This window comes from Gymnoscopelus microlampas (genome assembly GCF_963454915.1).
Source record: "Gymnoscopelus microlampas genome assembly, chromosome: 10".
Lineage (NCBI taxonomy): Eukaryota > Metazoa > Chordata > Actinopteri > Myctophiformes > Myctophidae > Gymnoscopelus > Gymnoscopelus microlampas.
The window spans coordinates 16,730,992-16,752,732 of record NC_139947.1 but is presented as its reverse complement, the minus strand read 5'-3'; the positions used below and the strand labels follow the sequence as shown (position 1 = coordinate 16,752,732).

The 21,741-nt window shown below is 42.3% G+C and overlaps 1 protein-coding gene across 2 annotated transcripts in view; it reads right to left on the bottom strand.

Annotated features, from left to right (window-relative positions):
- Positions 1–21,741, bottom strand: part of prickle3 (prickle homolog 3) — a 34,674-nt gene that overhangs the window by 6,968 nt on the left and 5,965 nt on the right. For both annotated transcript variants that reach the window (XR_014601696.1, XM_084069688.1), the window contains exons 2-7: positions 16,205–16,287; positions 6,669–6,852; positions 5,939–6,052; positions 3,447–3,584; positions 1,607–1,810; positions 758–944 (exon numbers count right to left, since the gene is read on the bottom strand). Coding sequence is in view for 1 of the 2 variants with exons in the window: in XM_084069688.1 (XP_083925814.1) it covers positions 758–944; positions 1,607–1,810; positions 3,447–3,584; positions 5,939–6,052; positions 6,669–6,852; positions 16,205–16,287 (910 nt within the window). In the remaining variant the exon portion in view is untranslated. The remainder of the gene's footprint in view (positions 1–757; positions 945–1,606; positions 1,811–3,446; positions 3,585–5,938; positions 6,053–6,668; positions 6,853–16,204; positions 16,288–21,741) is intronic.

Below are 21,741 nucleotides of genomic sequence, written 5' to 3'. Positions count from 1 at the left end.
ATGTACAACTTGAAAAAAATGTGTGTGTGTGTTTATAAAGCCTAATTTATGCACAATGTAGTGATGGAGTATAAATTAAAGGTTACCAATCTGTATGGTAGAGTATATTAATACAATATAACTGGTACATCTGATCTGCAGTGGTTGGAGGTGGTCTCCTTACTCTTTCATTGCGACCCTGGTGTCAGGTAGGACACCTACTGGTGGACGATGTCAATAAAGGTATTTTAAGGAGACGTATTGAACAATAGTTGCTAGATGCAAATCTTTATTGTAGTTCGGACATCGGTTGCAATTGCCTCCCTCCATTGAGAGAGGGAGACAACATACATAAAAGTTACAGATTGTAGTTTTAAGCTTGATCACTTTTCCATGTCAAGGACCACCCAAAATTATATGTATTTTGCCACGGACCCCCATCACAAAATATGTTGTTCCAGGGACCCCCAGAAGCACAGATCGGAGTTAGAAATGTTCGTCTTAAAACATGTATTCAAAGATTTCCAAAAGTTTCCACGATTTAAAAAACAATAGCCTAAGAAATCTTAAAAATTACACATATGTGTTCCCGGTCTTAATGGGTCAAACCCTCGCCAGGAAACGAGACGAATCTAGTCTGGCCATGCCAGGCTACTTAAACCCTATACTCAGTAGCGTTGTCGTGCTTGTAGATCTGCTATTTTACCCTAACGTTCGCCCCTGAATAATGACGCTAGGCTTCAAAGCGGTCGATTGATTAGACAGTTTGATGTCGTACTTATGTGTTCCCCACAGGTGTCACAGTATTCGGCGTAGAGCGACTCGTAGCAGGAGCAGCAGTACGGTCGACTCTCTCTCATGATGTAGCGCTGGCCGCCCAGCGCCGCCTCGCACTCAAAACAACAGAAATGCTTCATGTGCCAGTGTCTGCCCTCTGCCTCCGTGCACTCGTCTGCTAGAATGATCTGCAACGAACACACGAGAGATGTCACTGCACAGTGCACACACACACACACACACAGCGGGAAGGATTCAAGGGTTCACGCACACACACAGACATAAATATAAATACGCATCCATCAGATGTTCGTGCGGGCGGGCGTGTGCGGGCGGGCGTGTGCACACGCGCGCGCACACACACACACACACACACACACACACACACACACACACACACACACACACACACACACACACACACACACACACACACACACACACACACACACACACACACACACACACACACACACACACACACACACACACACACACACACACACACACAGAGGCTGGAAGGGCTGTTTAAAATGAGTAAAAGCTCCACAGCAAAGATGCCCTAAATGGTCTGCAAGGTTTACAAAGTTACATATCAAGGTAGAGACTATAGAGGGAAATAAGGCAAAGCCACTGACAGTGGCAACAGAAATATAGAATCTACCACAATTTATTTCCAATATTTATACTATGAGACAAAGTATAAACAAGATCTTTTAAACAAAGACTTGCCCGCGTCCCGAGGCAAATAAATCAATGTTTAACACCGTGTGACGTTTGCTAAAACGTCTCAGCGTGTAAACGGACTTTGATGTCAGTATTCTTTTGGACAGTGTGGGTGGGACCTCACCTCGTCACAGGCCTGGCAGCGAGGCTTCAGTCTCTCGGCGTGGTGACGGCCGCAGTAGATCTGTCCACTCTGGTAGAAGTAGATGAGGTCCACCAGCAGCTCGCTGCATGTGGCACACTGGAAACACTGCGGGTGCCAGCAGCTGCCGTGCCCCGCCCGACTGGCAAACACCGCTATGTCCCCGCCGCATATCTGCCTGCCACACTGGAAAAAAACATAATATGACATGTCACATCCTCTCGCTATTAAGCTGAAAGATATAATGGCCCTGTTTTGCTCAGCAGTTCGCTCACAGTGCTCCACAACAAAACATGTACAGTAGGTCCCTGTGTTCCTTGGGGCCCCTGAGCGATACCTGCACCTACTTGTATCCTATCTGGCTTCTATCTGGATCTCGTAAAAAGGAATTCCTCTTCTTGCTGGGTTTTTATCTAGTTTTCTCTGTAGTGTTTTCCACTGCATAGTATCGGGTCAACTTGACCTCGACCGTACTCGCCAACGAAAGATTTTGATACATTTTGAAAAGCTTTTTTTTGTGTGAAAAAGGGACATTTCACAGTAGTACTTCTACTTTTGGTACTTTTAAGTATACAGTATGTCAGGGTTCCCCAATTAGTTTTTCCCAAGGGCCAAATTCTGTCTCGGGTGCCAATTCAGCACGCACGCAAAACGCGCGTCCAAATTTTTTTTTTGCGCTTTTTGGGCGGGTTTTGGCCGAAAATTTCGCGGTTTTGGGTGGATTTTGATTTCTGTTTTTGTCAACTTTATTTCGATTTTTTTTTTCTAACTAATCTAGCTAATTTGATTGTTATTTTAGGCCTGGGGTTCTTGTGTAGTGCTTTTTAGGGGGGTCTGTTATAATTTTTACACACAATTTGTAAGTGTGTGTGAATTTGATTATTATTTTTATTTTTTTCAAAAAAAAAAAAGAATAAAAAAAAAAAAAAAAATCAAAAATGTTTTTTTTATGCCAGGAGTCGTCGCGGGCCGCACAGTTGCCTCTCGCGGGCCGCCTATTGGGGAACCCTGCAGTATGTTGATGCCAAATTGCCAATACTTTTGTACCTTTACTCAAGTAAGCATCACTGCATCATGATGGACTCCCCTACACTGCATGGAAGCTCCTGAATACTGTTAACAAAGGTTTTCAACTAACCGTTGCAAACATGAATTGTTGTCAATATTGAGCTACTGCATGCCTGGTCTATTTGTCACCTGAGAAATAGAGACTGTTTCTAAGAGCATTAGCTTTAACTTTAGCATTGTTTAGCACTCTCCTATGCAGAGGGTTGGACATTGCTATGACGACCAGCTACATTGAGGGGGTTCTATCTGCGGTGGAAAAGGAAGTAACCTTGAGTAGAGCACAGTACAGTGGAGTTGGGTCAGTACCATACCATGCAGTGTAAAAGTGGCTTTAGACATGATTCTTCTAGGACACGTTAATATCTGCTACAGTATGTTGTCTTCATGCTGTAGATTAAAGTGAACATTTTTAACTCAAATCTTTGCTCCTGGGGGTCCCTGGCAGAAAACATTTTCAGATGGGGGTCCGCGGCCAAATGTATATCAATTTAGGGGTCCTTGGCATAAAAAAGGTTGAAAACCACTGTTTTAAAATAACTTTAAAATATATGTTTTAATTTAAAGCTATATATGCTATGGACAATTAGATTTACAGTAGAAAAAATGTGGGGGACAGGCGGGACATCCGCTTTATCCCCGGGTCATTTTCAGCGCTTCCGCGGTGCAGACGGTACTATGACGGAAGCATTTGAAAATTGCTGGAGGCAACAGTCTGGCTCACGGGACTAGGGCTCAGGGGTCGAGGTGTTGATACCTGCTGGCAGATGGCTCCTGTCATGGTAACAGGAAACAGTCTGACCGTCCCTCTGCCCAGGTTCTCTCTCTTCCTCTGCTGGCTGAACACACGCAGCTCCTTCTTCTCCTCCTCGTCAAGGGAGTTACAGTACTGTGGCTGGAACACGCACACGCACACGCACACGCACACACACACACACACACACACACACACACACACACACACACAGATGTGATACTCTTATATAACTCCTCCTGATGCATTCTGTGTCTCCAGAGAAGGGCTACAACCAGCGGCGGACTGGCCATTTGGCGTACCGGGCAAATGCCCGGTGGGCCGCGGGGCCAGTGGGCCACTGGGCCAAAAAAAAAAAAAAAAAAAAAAAAATTTTTTTTTATTTTTTTTTGAAAAATATATTTTTAAAAATGTTTTCGGGTTATTACGGTCATATCCGAGTCGCGCGGCCCAATTATTAGTTACGTTAATGTTTGGGCTGGGAATGCTTTCCAGCAGGCGCCTCAGTGCGGCCGCAGAGTTCATGTGCAGGGCTGGGCTGAAACAGTGAAACGCCCCCCCCCCCCCCCCCCCCCCGTTGACAAAATGGGGGGGGGGGGGGGGGGGGGATGGGCCGGTCCGGACCAAAATGCCAGGGCTGAATTTTGGTCCCAGTCCGGCCCTGGCTACAACTATCAATTGTTTTCTTGGCGATTCTATTGATTACTTTTTCAATTGATTGAATAGTTGAGTGTTTTAAAAAATATATATCAAAAATATATTTATATATTTTTAACTAACTGACACAGAAAATGATAATACATTCTCTATAATCAACTAAATAGATCAGTCTGATTAACAACTTAAAACCTATTTTATACTTTTATAAATTTACCGGTGTCATGCAAAAATAGTGAAAATAGCTGATCTGCAAGATCACAAGGTGTCACGTGTTGTGAGCTTGTAGATCTGCTAATTTCTCCATTTTTGAAAATAGATTTTAGTATCATTATTTTAATATTAAACTGATTAGTTTGATTAACTGTTGCACCCCTACTAGTTCATTCTCAAGGTGCCGTGCAGTGCAGAAGTCGCCCCTTAAAGTACTGGATGATTCTATAAAACACACTCACCTCTCAGGGGTGAAGAATAGAAAAAATGCAACTACATTAGAGTCTAGTTTCCATACTGAACTATGTGGTGATTGGGGGCTGGGGGTGTATACAGTACAGAAAATTACCAAACACAAGACAATAAACCTGAATTCACACCAGCAGTGAGTTCTACCACTGCGTTTTCCACTAAATGGATGTGTGAAAGAAGTCTGAAACACCTCACCTTTGTGTGTATGCCTGGACCACGTCTATTTCTTTCTTTCTTTCTTTTTGTTGTTGTTGCCTTTTTACTCCATTTTCTCCCCGTCATTATGCCAATTGGAACCCCCACTGGGAGGACGTAGTGCCTCCGTTCTACTCTTCCCGCACAACACTTCCTGCTGACAAGTGCCGCCCCAGCCCGTAGGAGTATGTGTAGTGAAAAATATCATCACCCCCTGCCCGACTTCCCTCCCCCAAACATGTGCCAATTGTGTTCGTATAGACGGTAGAAAAAACCCTACATCAAAGCCCCACATCAAAGCCCCACATCTATTTCTGACCACAGCACGCTTCTGGCTGGCTTGCCACTGTGTCTCGCCGCATTGCAGCAGTGAAGAAGTTGAACCTTTCTCTACTTTGCCACTCCGCTTTTTGCTGGATCCACCTCCTGCTGCTGTGGGAAAGGGGTGGTTGCTCCTCGCCCATAAATACATACACGTAGATACCACGATAGCGGCCAAATTGACATATTGGTACCTCTAATGCGTGCCCCATGTATGTATATTGAAGCAGGAGCTCTCGCCACAATTAACTCATTATAACATGCTGAATTGTCAAATAGGTCGGTTTGTGACAAAAGGCAGACAAGTAGTTATGTTATGGTACAGAATAGTTGGTTAAATTGAAAATGTGGGTTTTCATACCAGAACACCATATCTTGCTGTGCACAGATAGTAACAGTAATGGTTATAAAACAGTAAAAGGTTTTAGTCTCAGGTACTTCCATACAATGTTGATTTTGACAGCACATTTTGACGCGTTGTGAGGTTGCAGATCTGCTATTTTCAGAGCGCAACACCCAAGCGCAACCAAACATAAAATTAATTGTCTTTTAGTTCTACTGGATCTCTTCTCCACCCGTCTCTCCCTAACATTTTAGTCTAGTTTTTATTTGTTGACGAAATTGTCAATATATTTAGTCTAGTTTTAGTCATCGTAGCTTAGTCTTTTTTTTTTTTTTTTTTTCGTCAGTGAAAAAGGTAGTAGACGAACATTTTTCGTCATAGTTTTAGTCGACGAAATCAACACTGCATTGCACCTTGCTGCTTTCTCCCAACGCAGAAGTGGAGCAGAACTGCTGCTGGTGTGAATGGTACTGTACTGTACGTAAGAGTTGCATGTCCAGCACAGTGCTGTTACCTCGCTGTCGTGGGCTGGTAGCTGGTGCAGCAGCTGTTTGATGCGGTTCCTCTCTCCTGGACTGTTGACGTAAGGAATCCTGTCCTCTGGAATACAACTGAAGTACTGATAAACCTGCAAGAGTACACAAGCACTTTCACAAAGAGATACCTAACCAGAGCCCGACCTTGAGGTTTGGTTGATATTTACTTTTAAAACGGTATAAGCAGCGGATGTGTCCCAATTTGTAACCATTTGAATGTGTGTGTTATTTTTTTTATTGCAGATCTACAAGCTCACAATGAGTCACATCGCTTCACATTGTAAGCTTGTACTGTAGATCTGCTATTATTATAATCACAATTCAATAGAGCTTCTACATTTTTCTAATTGATTTCAAAGTTTTGCACTTTGTTTTTACAAAATATGGATCACAAGTTAAAACATTGGTAATCAGTGGTCTAGGACTCTCCAAAATTTGGATCGGCTTTGGACTAAAAAATTGGCATCAGTCGGGCTGGGCTCTACACGTAATGGCACATTTTAGAAGCCAATACGTAACAAAATCAAAAATAATCCCATAAAGAATCCTATAAATCAAGTTAGCATTAACTACTTTCTTCTCCCATAAATGTTGCAAACAAGACGCTGTTGAGCAATCAGTATATAAGTGTAGACATGTCCACGCGCTCTGAACATTTGCGTTGTGCGTGCGTGTATAGCATAAGTCTGTACTGGTTGTTATGGTGACCTGTTCGGGTTTGAGGCCCGGCGGGACCCAGGCGTACTCCTCGGAGGCGCAGCCCGAGTCGTCGTCAGAGATGGAGTGTCTCTGGAAGTCAGAAACCAGCTTGGTCATCATCCTCTCCAGCTGGCCGGGAACCGCCCGCACCGCGTGCTCCTCGCGCACGCACTTACAGTGAACACAGATCTTCCTGTCCAAAGTAAACACAACGCAGAGTTGAGGTAACTAAGTACATTAACTCTAAGTACTGTACTTCAGTAAAAATGTTACTGAAGTAATGTTGAGGTGTTTTTACTTTACAGAAGTATTTCCAATTTGTAGTACTTTTACTTCTACTCCAGTACATTTTCTTGTTTAATTTTGATTATTATTACAAAAGATACATTACCCACTTCAGTCCTATATACATTTCGGCCATTTGAAAATAGTAAATCTGTAAGCTCACAATGCGTTGTATCTTAACAACTATTCTAGACCATAAAATGTTGGTAAAATAAGGTCATGGTAGTGATAAAGTACAAAATGGTGGTAAATACCAATCACACGTTATCTGACTCCAAACAAATTGGCCTTGTGGTTCTAAAAATATGACAGCTGGCTGCTTCAGTGGGCGACAACCAAGCGCTCAGAGAACTCACATCAAATGGGTATAAACTGTCAACATCTGCTTTCCTATCCTTCTCATTCTCCTCCTAACTCCTAACTCTCTCCACTGTTTAGTATCTAACAAAGCAGGAACAGTACATCTAGTACGACAAGATTATAAATACGGTTCGCTGATCCGTAAGAATTCAACCCTGAGAGGACTTACTTTAACAAAACACCACAGCAGTTAAAGTAAACCAGCTCCTTGAGTAAACACCAGCAACACACTGACATATGGACACACACACAGGCACACACACGGCGTCATATAATGAACGTGCATCAGAGACATGATGTCAGCCAACAGACATTCTGGAGTTTGACTCAACTTGACTCTCCGAAGCCACAAATGACGAACACACAACAAACCAGGTGTCTTTCAGAGAGAATAAACAACACATGCATGCGCACGCGTATGCACACACACACACACACACACACACACACACACACACACACACACACACACACACACACACACACACACACACACACACACACACACACACACACACATTCAAAACAACAAAAAGCTTGTTCCAACCGAAAATGTGATTTATAATTAGTTGCACGCCGTGTCTTGCACCGAAAATAGAGGATCAACAAGCTCACAACGTGTTATGATGCAACATTTTGTGAGCTTGTAGATCCGCTATGTTCAGTATAAACGCCGCAAGTTACCAAGTATATAAATCAAGCCCAATGTTAACTGATCACCTTCATGGATGTCGCCGTGGATTGCAGATTCCAGGTCGGTTTACACCCGATGCAACACTGACGGTTTTTAAACCACGAGTGCCACTGCCACTCTGTGCCTCTGTGCCACCCGGCCAGCAGGAAATGAGGTCACAGACGTTAGTTAAGCCCTCGCCATCCGTTCAGTTAAAACAAGACGAGGGGAATAGAATAATCTTCCTCTGAGCTCAGAGAAAACTGCCCTCGCTACGTTGAAATCCGGGAGGGGGTGTGTGTGTCGGTGTGTGAAGCTGACGGGGTCACATTGTGAAAGTGGGTGTTGTGTACAGAAGTGGTCCTCAATGTGGGCTTCGGGGGGGCTTCAGGGGTCCTTGAGTTGGTTCCAGGGGGTCCCCAGCTAAGGGATCGATTAGGAATATAATGGACACTTTTGGTTCTGTAACTCTGACGGGGACTCTGTCTGAGTAAAATGAACACTGAGGATTGTACAGTGTGGATTGGGGTCCCAGAGATTACAAACAAAAATGGTATGAAATGGGGGTCAGTGGCCTGCACTAATGCATAATTAAACTGGGGGGTCCTTTAAATGAAAAAGTTTATGAAACACTGATGTACAGCATCATAGTGTGATCAATGTGACATCATTGGGAATGTGTCTACGTCTTTGGGGTCATGTGATGTAACAGCCTGCCAGCTGGGACTTCTGGCTCAAGTTCAGAGGACACACAAAGCCGCTCTGTGGCGACAACCCTCCCCCCTCAACCAAAACACGCACACGCACGCACACACACACACACACACACACACACACACACACACACACACACACACACACACACACACACACACACACACACACACACACACACACACACACACACACACACACACACACACACACACACACACACACACACACACACACACACACACACACACACTATACTTGTGAGTAAAAGATTTAGGATGGTGATTTAATGAATTCCATTTACATGTAAAAAATAAATTTGGCCATTTTTAACCATAGCCCTGAAGCCAAAAATAGCCGATCTACAAGCTCACAATGCTTCGCGCTGTGACGCGCGTGAGCTTGTAGATCGGCTATTTTAGGTGCACGATACCAGGGTGCAAATACTCAATCATAACGCAAAACCTAACCCCTAAACCTAACTTCTAATCCTAACCCCAACCTGTATCTTTTCCTAATTATAAACCCAAAGGTCGTTTTAGACGGGGAGCGGTTGACGTGCCTTACAATTCATTTTCAATGAGAGGTGGGCGATTATTTGGAACGCGCGGAGAAGTTGAGGGGCAGAGAGGCAAGCGGGCGCGGTCCTGTGTGTGTGTGTGTACAAGTGAGTCTGTGCACGTGAGTACTACTCCTCTCCTGTCAGGAGGGGGGGGGGCATAATTATCAGAAGATTTACTACAAATTTGCCACTGCGTGTGCACGTGTCCACTGCTCTTCGGGTGGCTCTCACAGCTGGGGCTCCTTATATGGTCCTGTAGGCTGAACGAATGTAAATAATAGTAAACACACTAAGTTAGCTCAGCGCTGATGAATCACTGTCCACAATCTGACCCACTCCTTTAGCAGGGATGCTAATGATCCAGAGGTGATAAAGTCTCTCTCATGCAGACCAGATGATCACACGTTATCTGAATCCAAACCAATTGGCCTTGTGGTTCTAAAAATATGACAGCTGGCTGCTTCAGTGGGCGACAACCAAGCACTCAGAGAACTCACATCAAATGGGTATAAAACTATCAACATCTGCTTTCCTATGGAAAATGCAGTGGTGGACAAAGTGCTCAACCCCAGCGCTTGAGTGAAATTATAGATACTCCTGGTCAAATATTATTCAACTGCAAGTGAAAGTTGCTCAGTCAAATTTGTGCTTGAGTTAATGTACTGGAGTACTTGCTTTTCAAACATACTTAGAACATACTTAAAAGTACATGTTTTTTAAAAACTACAAATTACAAAGTACATCATTATTTCAATATCAATGTATTGCCGTCTTCAAATCTTTTTCCAGACATTTTAGGTATTGCGCTGCAGATCTTATATCCAGATTCATTTACGATAAGTGCAAAGGCAAACTATGCTCAAACTCGTTAAACACCAGCATGACATGCAGCCAATGCTAAAGCCTATCTTATACTCCGTAGAATGATGAGTATAAATTAAGCTTAAGGAGTGTCTGAGAATCAGACCGACAGAGATTGAGCTAAGCTCCAACGCATACAAGCCGAGCGGGGAGGGTGTTCTCTGTTTCTGCACTATAGAGACTCCCTCAGGTTGGTCTGACTGCCTGTTCAGCAGGGAGAGGAACTTAAGAAGAATAGCGAGTTCCTACACAGGGACTAACGTGAACTGGAAAACTGGAAATTGGCCTAAATTGGGAGAAAACGGGGAAAATGGACAATGGAAAAAGAAAAAGAAAGAAATAAAAAGACTACAAAAAATGCAGCCAACAGCAATTATCACCATGGTAACACAGTGGATGCTGTTTCTGTTTTTTCTCGTCCTTTGGAGCACTAATCCACATGATGCCTCTGAACGCAGCAGCCAGTCAGTGCAGGCAAGCTGGTGTTGATATGTTTGGGTATAAACACAGGGACTATACTGTCTGTAGATAATCCACACCATAAAGCAGGCAGCTGGAGGATGCTGAGAGATACCGAAAAAAAACCATGCAAGGGTGGTTTAGTCAGTGATGGAAAGTAACCAAGTACCTTTACTCAAGTACTGTACTTGAGTACAATTTTGATGTAATTTGTCTTAAATTTTAGCACTTTTAATTTGGTACTGTAAGTATTATTTTGATGCCAATAATTTTGTACTTTTACTCAAGTACCATTTTCAGTACAGGCCTTTTACTTGTAACAGTATTTTTATATTGTGGTATTGTACAAAATCTGAGTACTTCTTCCGCCCAGTGCACCATTGATTTTAATACTGCACAGTGCACACGGTTGCAGAATGCAGCCATTCACATTGGTCTAACAGTAATAAGATAATCCTCTTGGTGAAACGTGTGATGAACTCTGACTTAAGATGATACTCTTCTGACTGTTTTTGTAATTTTTGTCCTTTTTCTTTTGTGTTTTTGTGTATCATGTCTTTTCCTTTATTCTTTGTCTTTTTATTTCTGTCTTGTTTACAACAAAAAAAAGAAAAAAAAAAGAAATATGATATTGATATGTATACACTGTGTATTGTCAATAAATAAATCATTACAAAAAAAAAGATGATACTCTTCTCTGTTTAATGGATCTGGCTCTGTGGAACAGATGGACCAGCTCTTTCAAAACCCAGACACTAATTAGCTCCTGAGTGATCAGTGCAGGGAGACCCCACTAAAAGGGACGCTGGTATCCGCACACTTTTGAAGTGCGGCCGACGAGGACCCTCGGGTCACATGTAACTCAATTCTTGCTGGGCTGGGCGGTGGAAGAACCATCTGTCTCCCACCTAAGACAGCTGATCTTCTGGTCTTTTTCTCCAGCAGGGGAGGTGTGACTCTGAATGGCTTATTAAAAGGAGATCTGATTTGTACTTAGGGTGACCATTTCAAAAAAAAAAAACGTAATGACTTAAAATTTCAAATAGCTAAAATAGGCGCTCTACAAGCTCACGATGCAATGTGTTGTGAGCTTGTAGATTGCGTATTTGAAACTGACTGCACCTTTCAACAGAGGAGAACAAAACGTCATCTACAAAACAAGTCTTTTTTGATAGTGAATGTTGAAAACCAGGACATTTTAGCGTTTTACAGATAATTGTCAGGACTTGGGACACCCAGCTTGAAACCAGGACAATCTCGGCCAAAACCGCGCCGTCTCGTCACCGTATTTATACTGGACTCTGGGCTGTGGAAAAGTGACCTTGCTCGCATTCTGTACATCTAGAATGCTAAGTAATTGTAAGAAACGCGACCATATCACACCTATCTTCTGCTGCTCAACACCATCTCCAATGCTAACCTGTGGGACCTCACTCGACAGGACACAATAGGAACACAAATCGGGAGGAGGAAATGGAACTGGATAGGTCACACACTGCGAAGACATAATAAATCAATCACAAAACAGGCTCTAACATGGAACCCGCAAGGCAGGAGGAAGAGAGGAAGGCCTAGAGCCACCTGGAGAAGAACCACAGAGCAGGAGATGAAGGCGCAAGGGCTGTCATGGCAACAACTGGAGCGGAGGGCACAAGACCGAAGGGGATGGAGGAGTTTCATCAATGGCCTATGTTCCTCAGGGAATTCAAAGGCCTAAGTAAGTTCTGCTGCTCACCATGTGAGACCTTCAGATAGGACCAAACGGGCCCTATTATCATCCATTTGTACAGTTAAATGAACAATGAGGATTTTACCGCGCAGTCTTACTCTGGAATGTGGCTCAGTAGGACAGCATGTGTGTGTGAGGTAAAATGTGACTCACATGGTTTATATTACAACCGAAACTCCAAGCTTTAGTATTGTACTAAATCATAACCAAAGACACAATTACGGTCCTTTGGTTGGATCAAAGAATGCATTTCCTGTGTCTGCTGTTTGATTCTCTCCATCATTAAACCACGTCATATATATTGGTTTAAACTTTACGTGCACAGTATTCTCAGCCTGAAGCAGGAAGTCTGACTGTAAAATCGTTACCTTTAACTTAAACAATGTTCAGCTATGGGGTGTGGGACAAGACCACAGTGTAGCGGTAATCAGTTCATTCTTTACTCAGTGCAGGGACTAATGGATCACTGGTGATAAGTGCCTGGAATGCCTTGTATGGAATAAGGGAAGTGTGGAAGTGTGGGAGATGACCTCAAGAGGCGCCCTGCATCATGGCTACAGTAGAATAGAATCGGTACTGCTGTACGGGGCCGAGACATTCATAGCAGGAAAAGGCCCTGGATGGCATCTACACACAAGAGTTCTCCTGCTGGTCACATACAAGGTCAGGGAGAGAGCAATGAGGCTTGGCAGGGCACTGTGTCAGGCACCCGGAAACTGGTGGCGAGCAAACTGACACTGTGGGAGCGACGGCGGTACTAGCAACACTGCAGATCTCCGGACTCCCAAGTGGGATAGGAGGGACTGGAGGGCAGCGATCCAGGAGTTCCGAGTTGGTGTCGGCTAGTCGGCACGCTCGCATCACACTGAATTATGTGTATTGATATTATTGTCATTGGCTGGAATTAAAAATGAAATAAATGATTAAAGAATCATTTCTGATTTCATCATCAAATGTTACAAAATGTGCAGGGCCTATCCAGAGGGGCGTGGCCTATTACAGCCATAAAGGCTAATCTGATTACAACAAAGGAGCGGATTACATGACCAAGAGACCCAGCTGGGTCAGAAAGAGAGAGAGGAGAGAAAGTTAGGGCTGATTAAAGCTGTTAATTGCTGTTCAGAATGGAATCTACTGAAGAGCAGGCCTTTTACTTGTAAGAGAGTATTTTTACATTGTGGTATTGGGCGGCCATAGCTGAATGGTTAGAGAGCCCGCCTGGGAAGGCAAAGGTCCCACGTTCGATTCCAGGCCTGAGCAATGTGTCGAAGTGTCAAACTAAGACACTTTAACCCCTGACTGCTCTCCGAGCGCTACAACCAACTTCTGCTCACTGCTCCTAGGATGGGTAAAATGCAGAGGACAAATTTCACGTGTGTGTGCAAATACAGTGACAAAAAAACACCCCGTGGAGTGTGGACCAAATTATATTATTATGCTACTTTTACTTAAGTAAAAAAAAATATGAGTAGTGTACTTCATTCACCACTGCTGAAGAGGTATTTCAACAAAAGCAGTGAAAGCAACTAAACGGGCAGACGACGTACTATAACTGTACGGCGAGCAGAGGCTCAATGTCTATCATCAGTCTAAACAGTTTAATATAAAAAATGTGCAGATTATAGATTTTTTTGATATTATACTGTTTAGTCTGATGATAGGCTCTTGGTTTACCTATGATCCTAGATTACTACTTTTATGCATTTGATGTATTACCTTGTGTTTTCCTTGCTTACTGTAAATCCCTCTGGATTAAGAGGGTCTGCTATATGCCTATAAATGTAAATTGTGATGTTCTATTGGGAATTACACAACACAGAGCAGCACACTGGAGACGTCAGACCCACACCTCTAGAGAACAGTGGAATTCCCCTCGTGTCCGTAAGAGTTTGTTCCAGTTGACTGCTAAGCCAGTGGTTCTCAAAGTGTGGTATGGGGAGCGCCGAGGGTCCATGAGGAGGATCCAGTGGGGTCCCCAGCAAAATGAGGAACAGTTTAATTTCACTATTATTTCACCGGCTAGAAATTAGCAAGGATGAGAATGTGAGAATTAGAGCGAATGTGTAAGAATTACTTTCCAGGTTTCACTCTCCACTGTTATCTCTCCACCTACAGTTGTAGAATTCTGTTCTAAATCCTATCTAACAACAAAAAATGAAGTCGTTGTGAAGGTCCCTGGCACAACATCTTTTCAAATGGGGGTCAGCTGCCTAATAAGTACGTATCGCGTTGGGGGTCCTTGACATGAAAATGTTTACGGTGGAAGTGAACGTTACAAAATCAAGATTTGTGTCCCGGGAGCGGCAGTAATGTGCAATGTCAGGAAAGAACCTGTATGTCTGGCACCTCAAAAGGCCTACGTCATCCTTCATTCAGCATGGGATAGGACAGCGGTTCTTAAACCATTTAGACCTGAGGCCGATTCTAAAAACACCTTCTAAATCCTGACCTAAGGTTTCTGAAAAACTTCAAAAACGTATTAAAAAATGACAAGCAACAAGAAACCCAATAGGGGTTCCCGCCCTAAATGGGTTAAACATGTTCATGTCAAAAGCCCCCAAATGTATTTTGCAGCAGACCCCCATTTAAAAAGATGTTGTGGGGACAATAAGAGAAGATTTGTCAAGACTTGTCAACAAAAAATAACCAATCTACAGGCCCATGAGCTTGTATCAGCTTGCTATTTTGGAATAGCCGAAAAATTAAATTAGGCATAAGTCTTTAAACTGTTCCTCATTTTGCTGGGGGACCCCTGGAAGCCCCTCAAGGGGGCCCCGGACAGGACTTTGGGAACTAGTGATATAGGACTCTGTTCATCCGTGTGTGTGTGTGTGTGTGTGTGTGTGTGTGTGTGTGTGTGTGTGTGTGTGTGTGTGTGTGTGTGTGTGTGTGTGTGTGTGTGTGTGTGTGTGTGTGTGTGTGTGTGTGTGTGCATGTGCATCACTGCACATGGTCATTTGGACCAGGGCATACTATAAATCCCAGCATGGATAACGATAATCCGTCTGCTCTATAGTGCTCATGTTTTCACTGCACACATAATGACAAGTAAAACAAAACAGCAGTGCTGTTATCAGGGTTTAATGTCATGCTGTGACCTTGTTCCTTATTAACACACAGTTGCTCAGGCAGATCAGCTGTGTTAATACCATGTGTGTGGCTGCGTGCAGTGCACTGATTGTTTGTTTTGTGTCATTAGTATATCTACGTTCAACATGAGCGCAGACAGTACACAGTTAATCTGATTTCTAATGGCACCAACATGGCACCGTCCTTCACACACAGTATGTATATGTCTATAGTATGGACAGTACACTACAACACAAGTGATGTCGACACATAACAATGAAATGATAAAACCAACCAACATTACACAGTAAAATCATCAGTGCTAATTTGACTAATAGAGTGTACAAATGAAATCAAATGGACCCTAACTCTATTGGTTTCATTTGTACTCTCCGAGTTATAAACCCGTAATGGTTCATTTGGTTTCCACTTTCCAGATAGTAGTGAGTTACATTTACTCACCCACATTTTACTTAATTCACTTTTAGAAATGTTGAAATAAATTGTAGTTTGTAAGAGTAGCGTAACTTTTTCACTTTAAGAATAAATGTTTGCCTTTACTCCATTACATTTGGGCCAAATCTAAAGAAATGTTTTGTTTATTTCTATTGAATAAGCTTTTACAAAATGTCAATTATATTCTGATCATTTCAAATCAGATCATATGAAGTATCTCAGTAGCCTACTTGAGTGCATACTTTCTTACTCTTACTCAACAAATTATTTGGATGACTACTTCTAGTTCTACTTGAGTAATTATTATTTTATAGTAAAACAGTTTTTTTTTACTTGAGTTTTTGGCTACATTGTTTAGCGGTGATGACATCACATACCTCCAGCCGTGCATTCTGAATCCGGGACACTGCTCCCCACAGCGCATGCAGGGCTGCCCCCGGTCCGGGTCATCCTCCTCCTGCTGTAAAACAAAACACAACACACCTTCAACCAACACGACACAACCTGCAACACAGAGTCTACTTTACTACGCATCATGAATCACAATAATGACTCAGCTAGCATGAATCATCATAACAATACTACTGTACCATTTTTACAGGGTTTACAGCACAGGGTCCGAGAAATGTCAACAGCATCATTCAATAAACTTGTCAGTCAGAAGCAGAGAGGGCTTAGAGTGGACTAAAGCTGCTCAGCCATGGATGCTTTCAGTCCATGTCCAAAGATTATTCTATTGTTAGTAAATTTAAGGATTTATGGATAATGTACAGCATAAGAAAATCCCACCCATTTTTTGCATATGTGCTTGAACTAGCAGCCATAGCAACAGCTTGACTGCATAAAATCTAAATTCCTGTATAGACAAGTCTTTACATCTGAGACAACGTCTGAATCATGATCTCAATTATGTAACGCATTCATTGATTAAGTACAGTGGGAGTCTCTGACTCTACCTGTGGTCAGTTGTTTTGTGATTCATTGTGTTCTCCTGTTGTTAACCACTTGAACCCTAGCGTCCCCTATTCTGGGGGAACATAACGCAGAAAGAGCAGATCTACGAGTTCACAACGCGTCTCGTTGCGACGCGTTGTGAGCTTGTAGATCTGATATTTCTGGTGAGGAGATGTGGTGTAGAAGGAAACAAGAGCAGACCAAGTACAGAGCCAACTCAGGCCCGCTTTGCTAAGTATAGAGGATTTAAGTTGTTAAATGGTAAATGGAATTGCATTTATAACACTTAGGCTATCCAACCACTCAAATGTGCTACATTCACTGTAGTGGTGGAACGTGTTACACATTACATGGAATTACATGATGGCAGCTTATTTCCATTATGTGCTTTATATAATGTTGACTTTTAAATGCATTGCATGAAAATAGCATTTAAATATTCTGTCCATATATAATAATATATGGACAGAATTCATTTTGTTCTCTTTTTTTTCTGCATAGTTAAATAGGACTGTAACTATCATGAAATAGTAGTGGACATTGTCATACAAATAATTGTGATTAATTTCATCCAGCTGAATTTATGCAGATGAATGTAAACAACACTAATGATTATAAAAAGTAACTGTGATCAGGCGATTATTCTATTTTTTTGCAAACATATTAAGCATATCCCTACCCCCCCCCCCTCCTCCCCCGCCCCTCAAATCCAAAGTCCTGTTGTGTATTATAGACCCAGTAAAGCCCACAGCAGGTGACCGGCTCTTTTCTCAGCCATAGGGCAGGATTTTGCTCTGTTATGCTGGTGTTTTTTCAAGCTGAACAATCAGATTGATGGTGAAGAAAGAAAAAATTTACAAATTGTGCTGAGCAGAATTCCTGCCGTAGCCAACAGCTTCTGAATGGATCAGCACTAAATCAACCCCTTCTGTCTCACTGTTGCTCCAGGTCCTGAAGCCTTGCGTGCGTGCGTGCGAGCGAGCGAGCGTGTGTTCGTGTGTGTGTGTGTGTGAGTGTGTGCGTATGTGTGTGTGCACGTGCGAGTGCGTCTGTGTGTACGCGGGTACGCAGGTATGCAGGCGAACATTCGGCCCAGAATGGTGACGCTAGGGTTCAAGTAGTTAAAGATGAGAGGAAGGAAACAGACACAGGAAGCATACTGCTGCACCCTTTCCCTTCCCATGTAATCGCCCCGTCTCCACTTTCCTTTCCTCTGAGCCAAATGACTAGAACAGATAATACTTTTTCGATTTGATCTTTTTAGGCAAACGTTGTTCTTGCTTTGTCAAAACTTGGCGGCATCGTAAATCATAATGTCTCGCTACACAACGTGATCCCAACGGTTTAAATAAAGGTTAATTGAATGCTTTCTCACTAAAAGTAAAAGTATTACGCAGAATGTCCATTTCAAAATCATATACTGTATATAATGTTATTGAACTATAATTATTGATAATTTAATTTATACTTCTGGCTATTCAAAAATGAGAGCGTCCGCCCTGAGATTGGAAGGTTGGGGTTCAATTCCCTGGCCTTGTCATACAAAAGACTATAAAAATAGGACCCAATGCCTCCCTGCTTGGCACTCAGCATGAAGGGTTGGATTGGGGGTAAGTCCCTGCAACATACTAGCGTCATGTCCACGGTTGTACCTGTACATCAAGCCGCCTCAAGCTACAGAAACAGGAGATAGGCTCCTGCTCTACCGCTGGTTCCCAAAGATACTAAGCTCAGTGTAGATATATGTGAGAATTTTAGAATGTTTTGATTAATACCAGTGCTGAACAATTTACACACTCGAGTATAGTAAAAGTACCGTGAAATTGTACTTAAGTACAGTACTTGAGTCATTTTACTTAGCTACTTTACACCACTGTTCAAATCTAACCCGAGGCACTTAGCTGAATGTCAACCTCTCTCTCTATCTCTCTCTCCCACCTTTCCTGTCTCTCTCAATAAAGCATTAAATACCAAAAGGGGGGAGGGGCACTCATTATTGAAACAGAAGCAGTGCCTTTGGTGATGAAAACATCTCACTTGTGTGATAAAGGAAATGGATGAACTACATAAAGCCATCTCAATGTCTCTATCCGGTGGCTGGGGCTTTATTGTGCCTCCAAGCCGACAGCACACATGCACTGAGGTTACTGTCTCCTGTTACCTCTGACAAGCTGTCAGAGGTGGGAGAAGGAGTTCCCATTTGTTACTCAAGCAAAAGTTACTATACCACATTGTAGAAATAAGTGCTGTATTCAGCACTTTACTTCAGTAAAAGTACAAACGTATTGGGCATCAGTACGTATTTAAAGTACCAAAAGTAAAAGTACTCACATGCACATTATGTGAAGATATTTCAAAAAAGATTGGGGTAAAATAGCAGATCTACAAGCTCACAACACATCGCATTAACGCGTTGTGAGCTTGTAGATTGGCTATTTTCGAACAGCTAAAGTATTAAGAGGGGTTTTGTATTAAAATCTGCAAAGTAACTAGTAACTAAAGTTTTCAAATAATGGTGGAGTAATAAGCACATTATTTGTGTCTACAAGATCAACAAACTTGTAGATCAGCTATTTCTGCTATTTTTACATGTATACAAATTATGAAATATGTATATGTCAGTTTTCTGTCATATCTGCCCTGTGCAATCTTTGATTACGAAGCCTAAAAGGCTTCGTATGTTTCACTGTTCAATGCCAAACACACAATTAAATCATTAAGCGCTATTATTTGAGTCACAATTAATCGTCAACTTAAATTTGTAATAGTGACAGTCCTATTTGTGTGTGTGTCTCTGAGATATAGTGGAGTAGAAGTATTGAAACATGGAAATACTCAAGTAGAGTACATTTTCAACCTATCTTCATATAATTGGTCCTCACTAACGCTCATTATAATATGGTAACATTTTTGTCTACCCCATCTGTATCTCAGAGGAGGACTGTGGACAGTTTAGAAACCCACCTACCAGTGACATCATCGATGGGGAATACAAGCTTGTAGAAACCGCAGGCTTTCTATTCCTGGAAAGTTAGCATGATATAATGGAAGCCATTGTTCTTGCATTAAAGGTAGGGTAAGTGATTTGCGTTGGTTAAAATAATTGTTAAATAGCTCTATATTCTGATAGTACTCATTGCTATAGAGTGTTTGTTCAGTAAAAGGAGTCTCCTTGTCTCTCCACCTCTTTATTAAACAGAAAATGCATTTTCGTTTCAGTTTCAGTTTCATTTCCAATTTTATCCAACCAGGACAGAGAACTCAATCAGGATACAGATTAAACAAGTGAAATTAGAAGTGATGACACTAAGAAATGAGCATGCAAAATTGGAACTGGAACCCTATACAAATTAAGCTTAAAAATGGGTACTTTCTCCTGATTGGCTGAGATTTTGACACCTACCGAAAAATGTATTTTCTGTTTATTAAAGAGCTGGAGAGACGGGGAGACTCCTGTTACTGAACAAACACTCTATAGCAATGATTACGATCAGAATATAGTATTTTAACCTTTCAACAAAATACTTTTTGTTTTAACCAAAAATATCACTTACCCTACCTTTAATAAAAATCAAAACAAAAAATGTAAATGTAAAAAATGTCACAGGTAGGCAGGTTTCTTTAGTGTCCACAGCCCTGCTATGAGACACAAAAAATGTGCCATTTTATAATGAGCATTAGTGAGGATCATTATATATGAAGATAGAGATGGGTGAAGTCGTCCTTTAAGCACAGTACTTGAGTAAATTGTCTCTGTCGGTGGAAAACAACAGAGACAACAAAAGGTTACAATATGGAGATAAGAGCTAGGTTTCTGCCCGACAGCGAAGAAATGTACTTAGTTACTTTGCATCTTAGCTGTTTTATCTGGTGTCGTCCTCTGGCAGGAACCAGGAGAGTGCAGACACACAGCCAAGAACAACATCAAGCCACACTTTGGAGTTAAATGAACACTTAGGATTTTACGGTGTACCACACACACACACACACACACACACACACACACACACACACACACACACACACACACACACACACACACACACACACACACACACACACACACACACACACACACACACACACACACACACACACACACAAACACACGCACACACAACCTCTGCTTTCTCTCTACCACATGCAAACACACACACACACACACACACACACACACACACACACACACACACACACACACACACACACACACACACACACACACACACACACACACACACACACACACCCCAATAAAGTGAGGAAGTGTGATATGATACCTGTACACACCTGCAGCGTTCTGTTTTGATCTGTTTTGTTTTTTTCAACCAGCTCATAAAAACCTTGCATTTTAAAGAAAGCATCAGCATTCAAGACACGTCTGTGTTGCATTACAATGTTTCCGGAGGTTACACCACTTACAGCGCTGCTCCTATCTGGAACACTGTTCCCAAACAATGGGTCTTGACCCATTTTTGGGTCGCGCAACCATTTTTATGGGTAGCGAAGAAATATCCCCTTTTGTTTCCTTTTAAATAATTATTTCAAAAGATTTAGGGGTTAATAAGTGTCTTGCTGCAGGGACACCTCGACACATTGCCGGGGTCAGGAATGGAACCTTCTGTTTCCCATGTAGCCTCTCTTCCCATTCAGCTATGGCCTCCCCTAAATTGCAATGTGTTGGGAACTATTATTAGATATTTTTAGATATTTTTGGGGGCTTCTGCCTGTATTTAGTGTATAGTGGAGATGGACAGGAAACAGGGAGAGAGAGATGGGGAGAGACATGCAGTAAAGATCGTCGGGAACGGGACACGAACCTGCGATGCACTGTCAGGCTACATTAGAGCCTATGTGCCCGGATCGCTAGGCCAGCGGTTCAGGCCCACTATATCTGAAATATGGCTTAAGAGGTTAATTCTTAATATATTTGTGTATGTTTGGGTCCCAGGCTAAAATC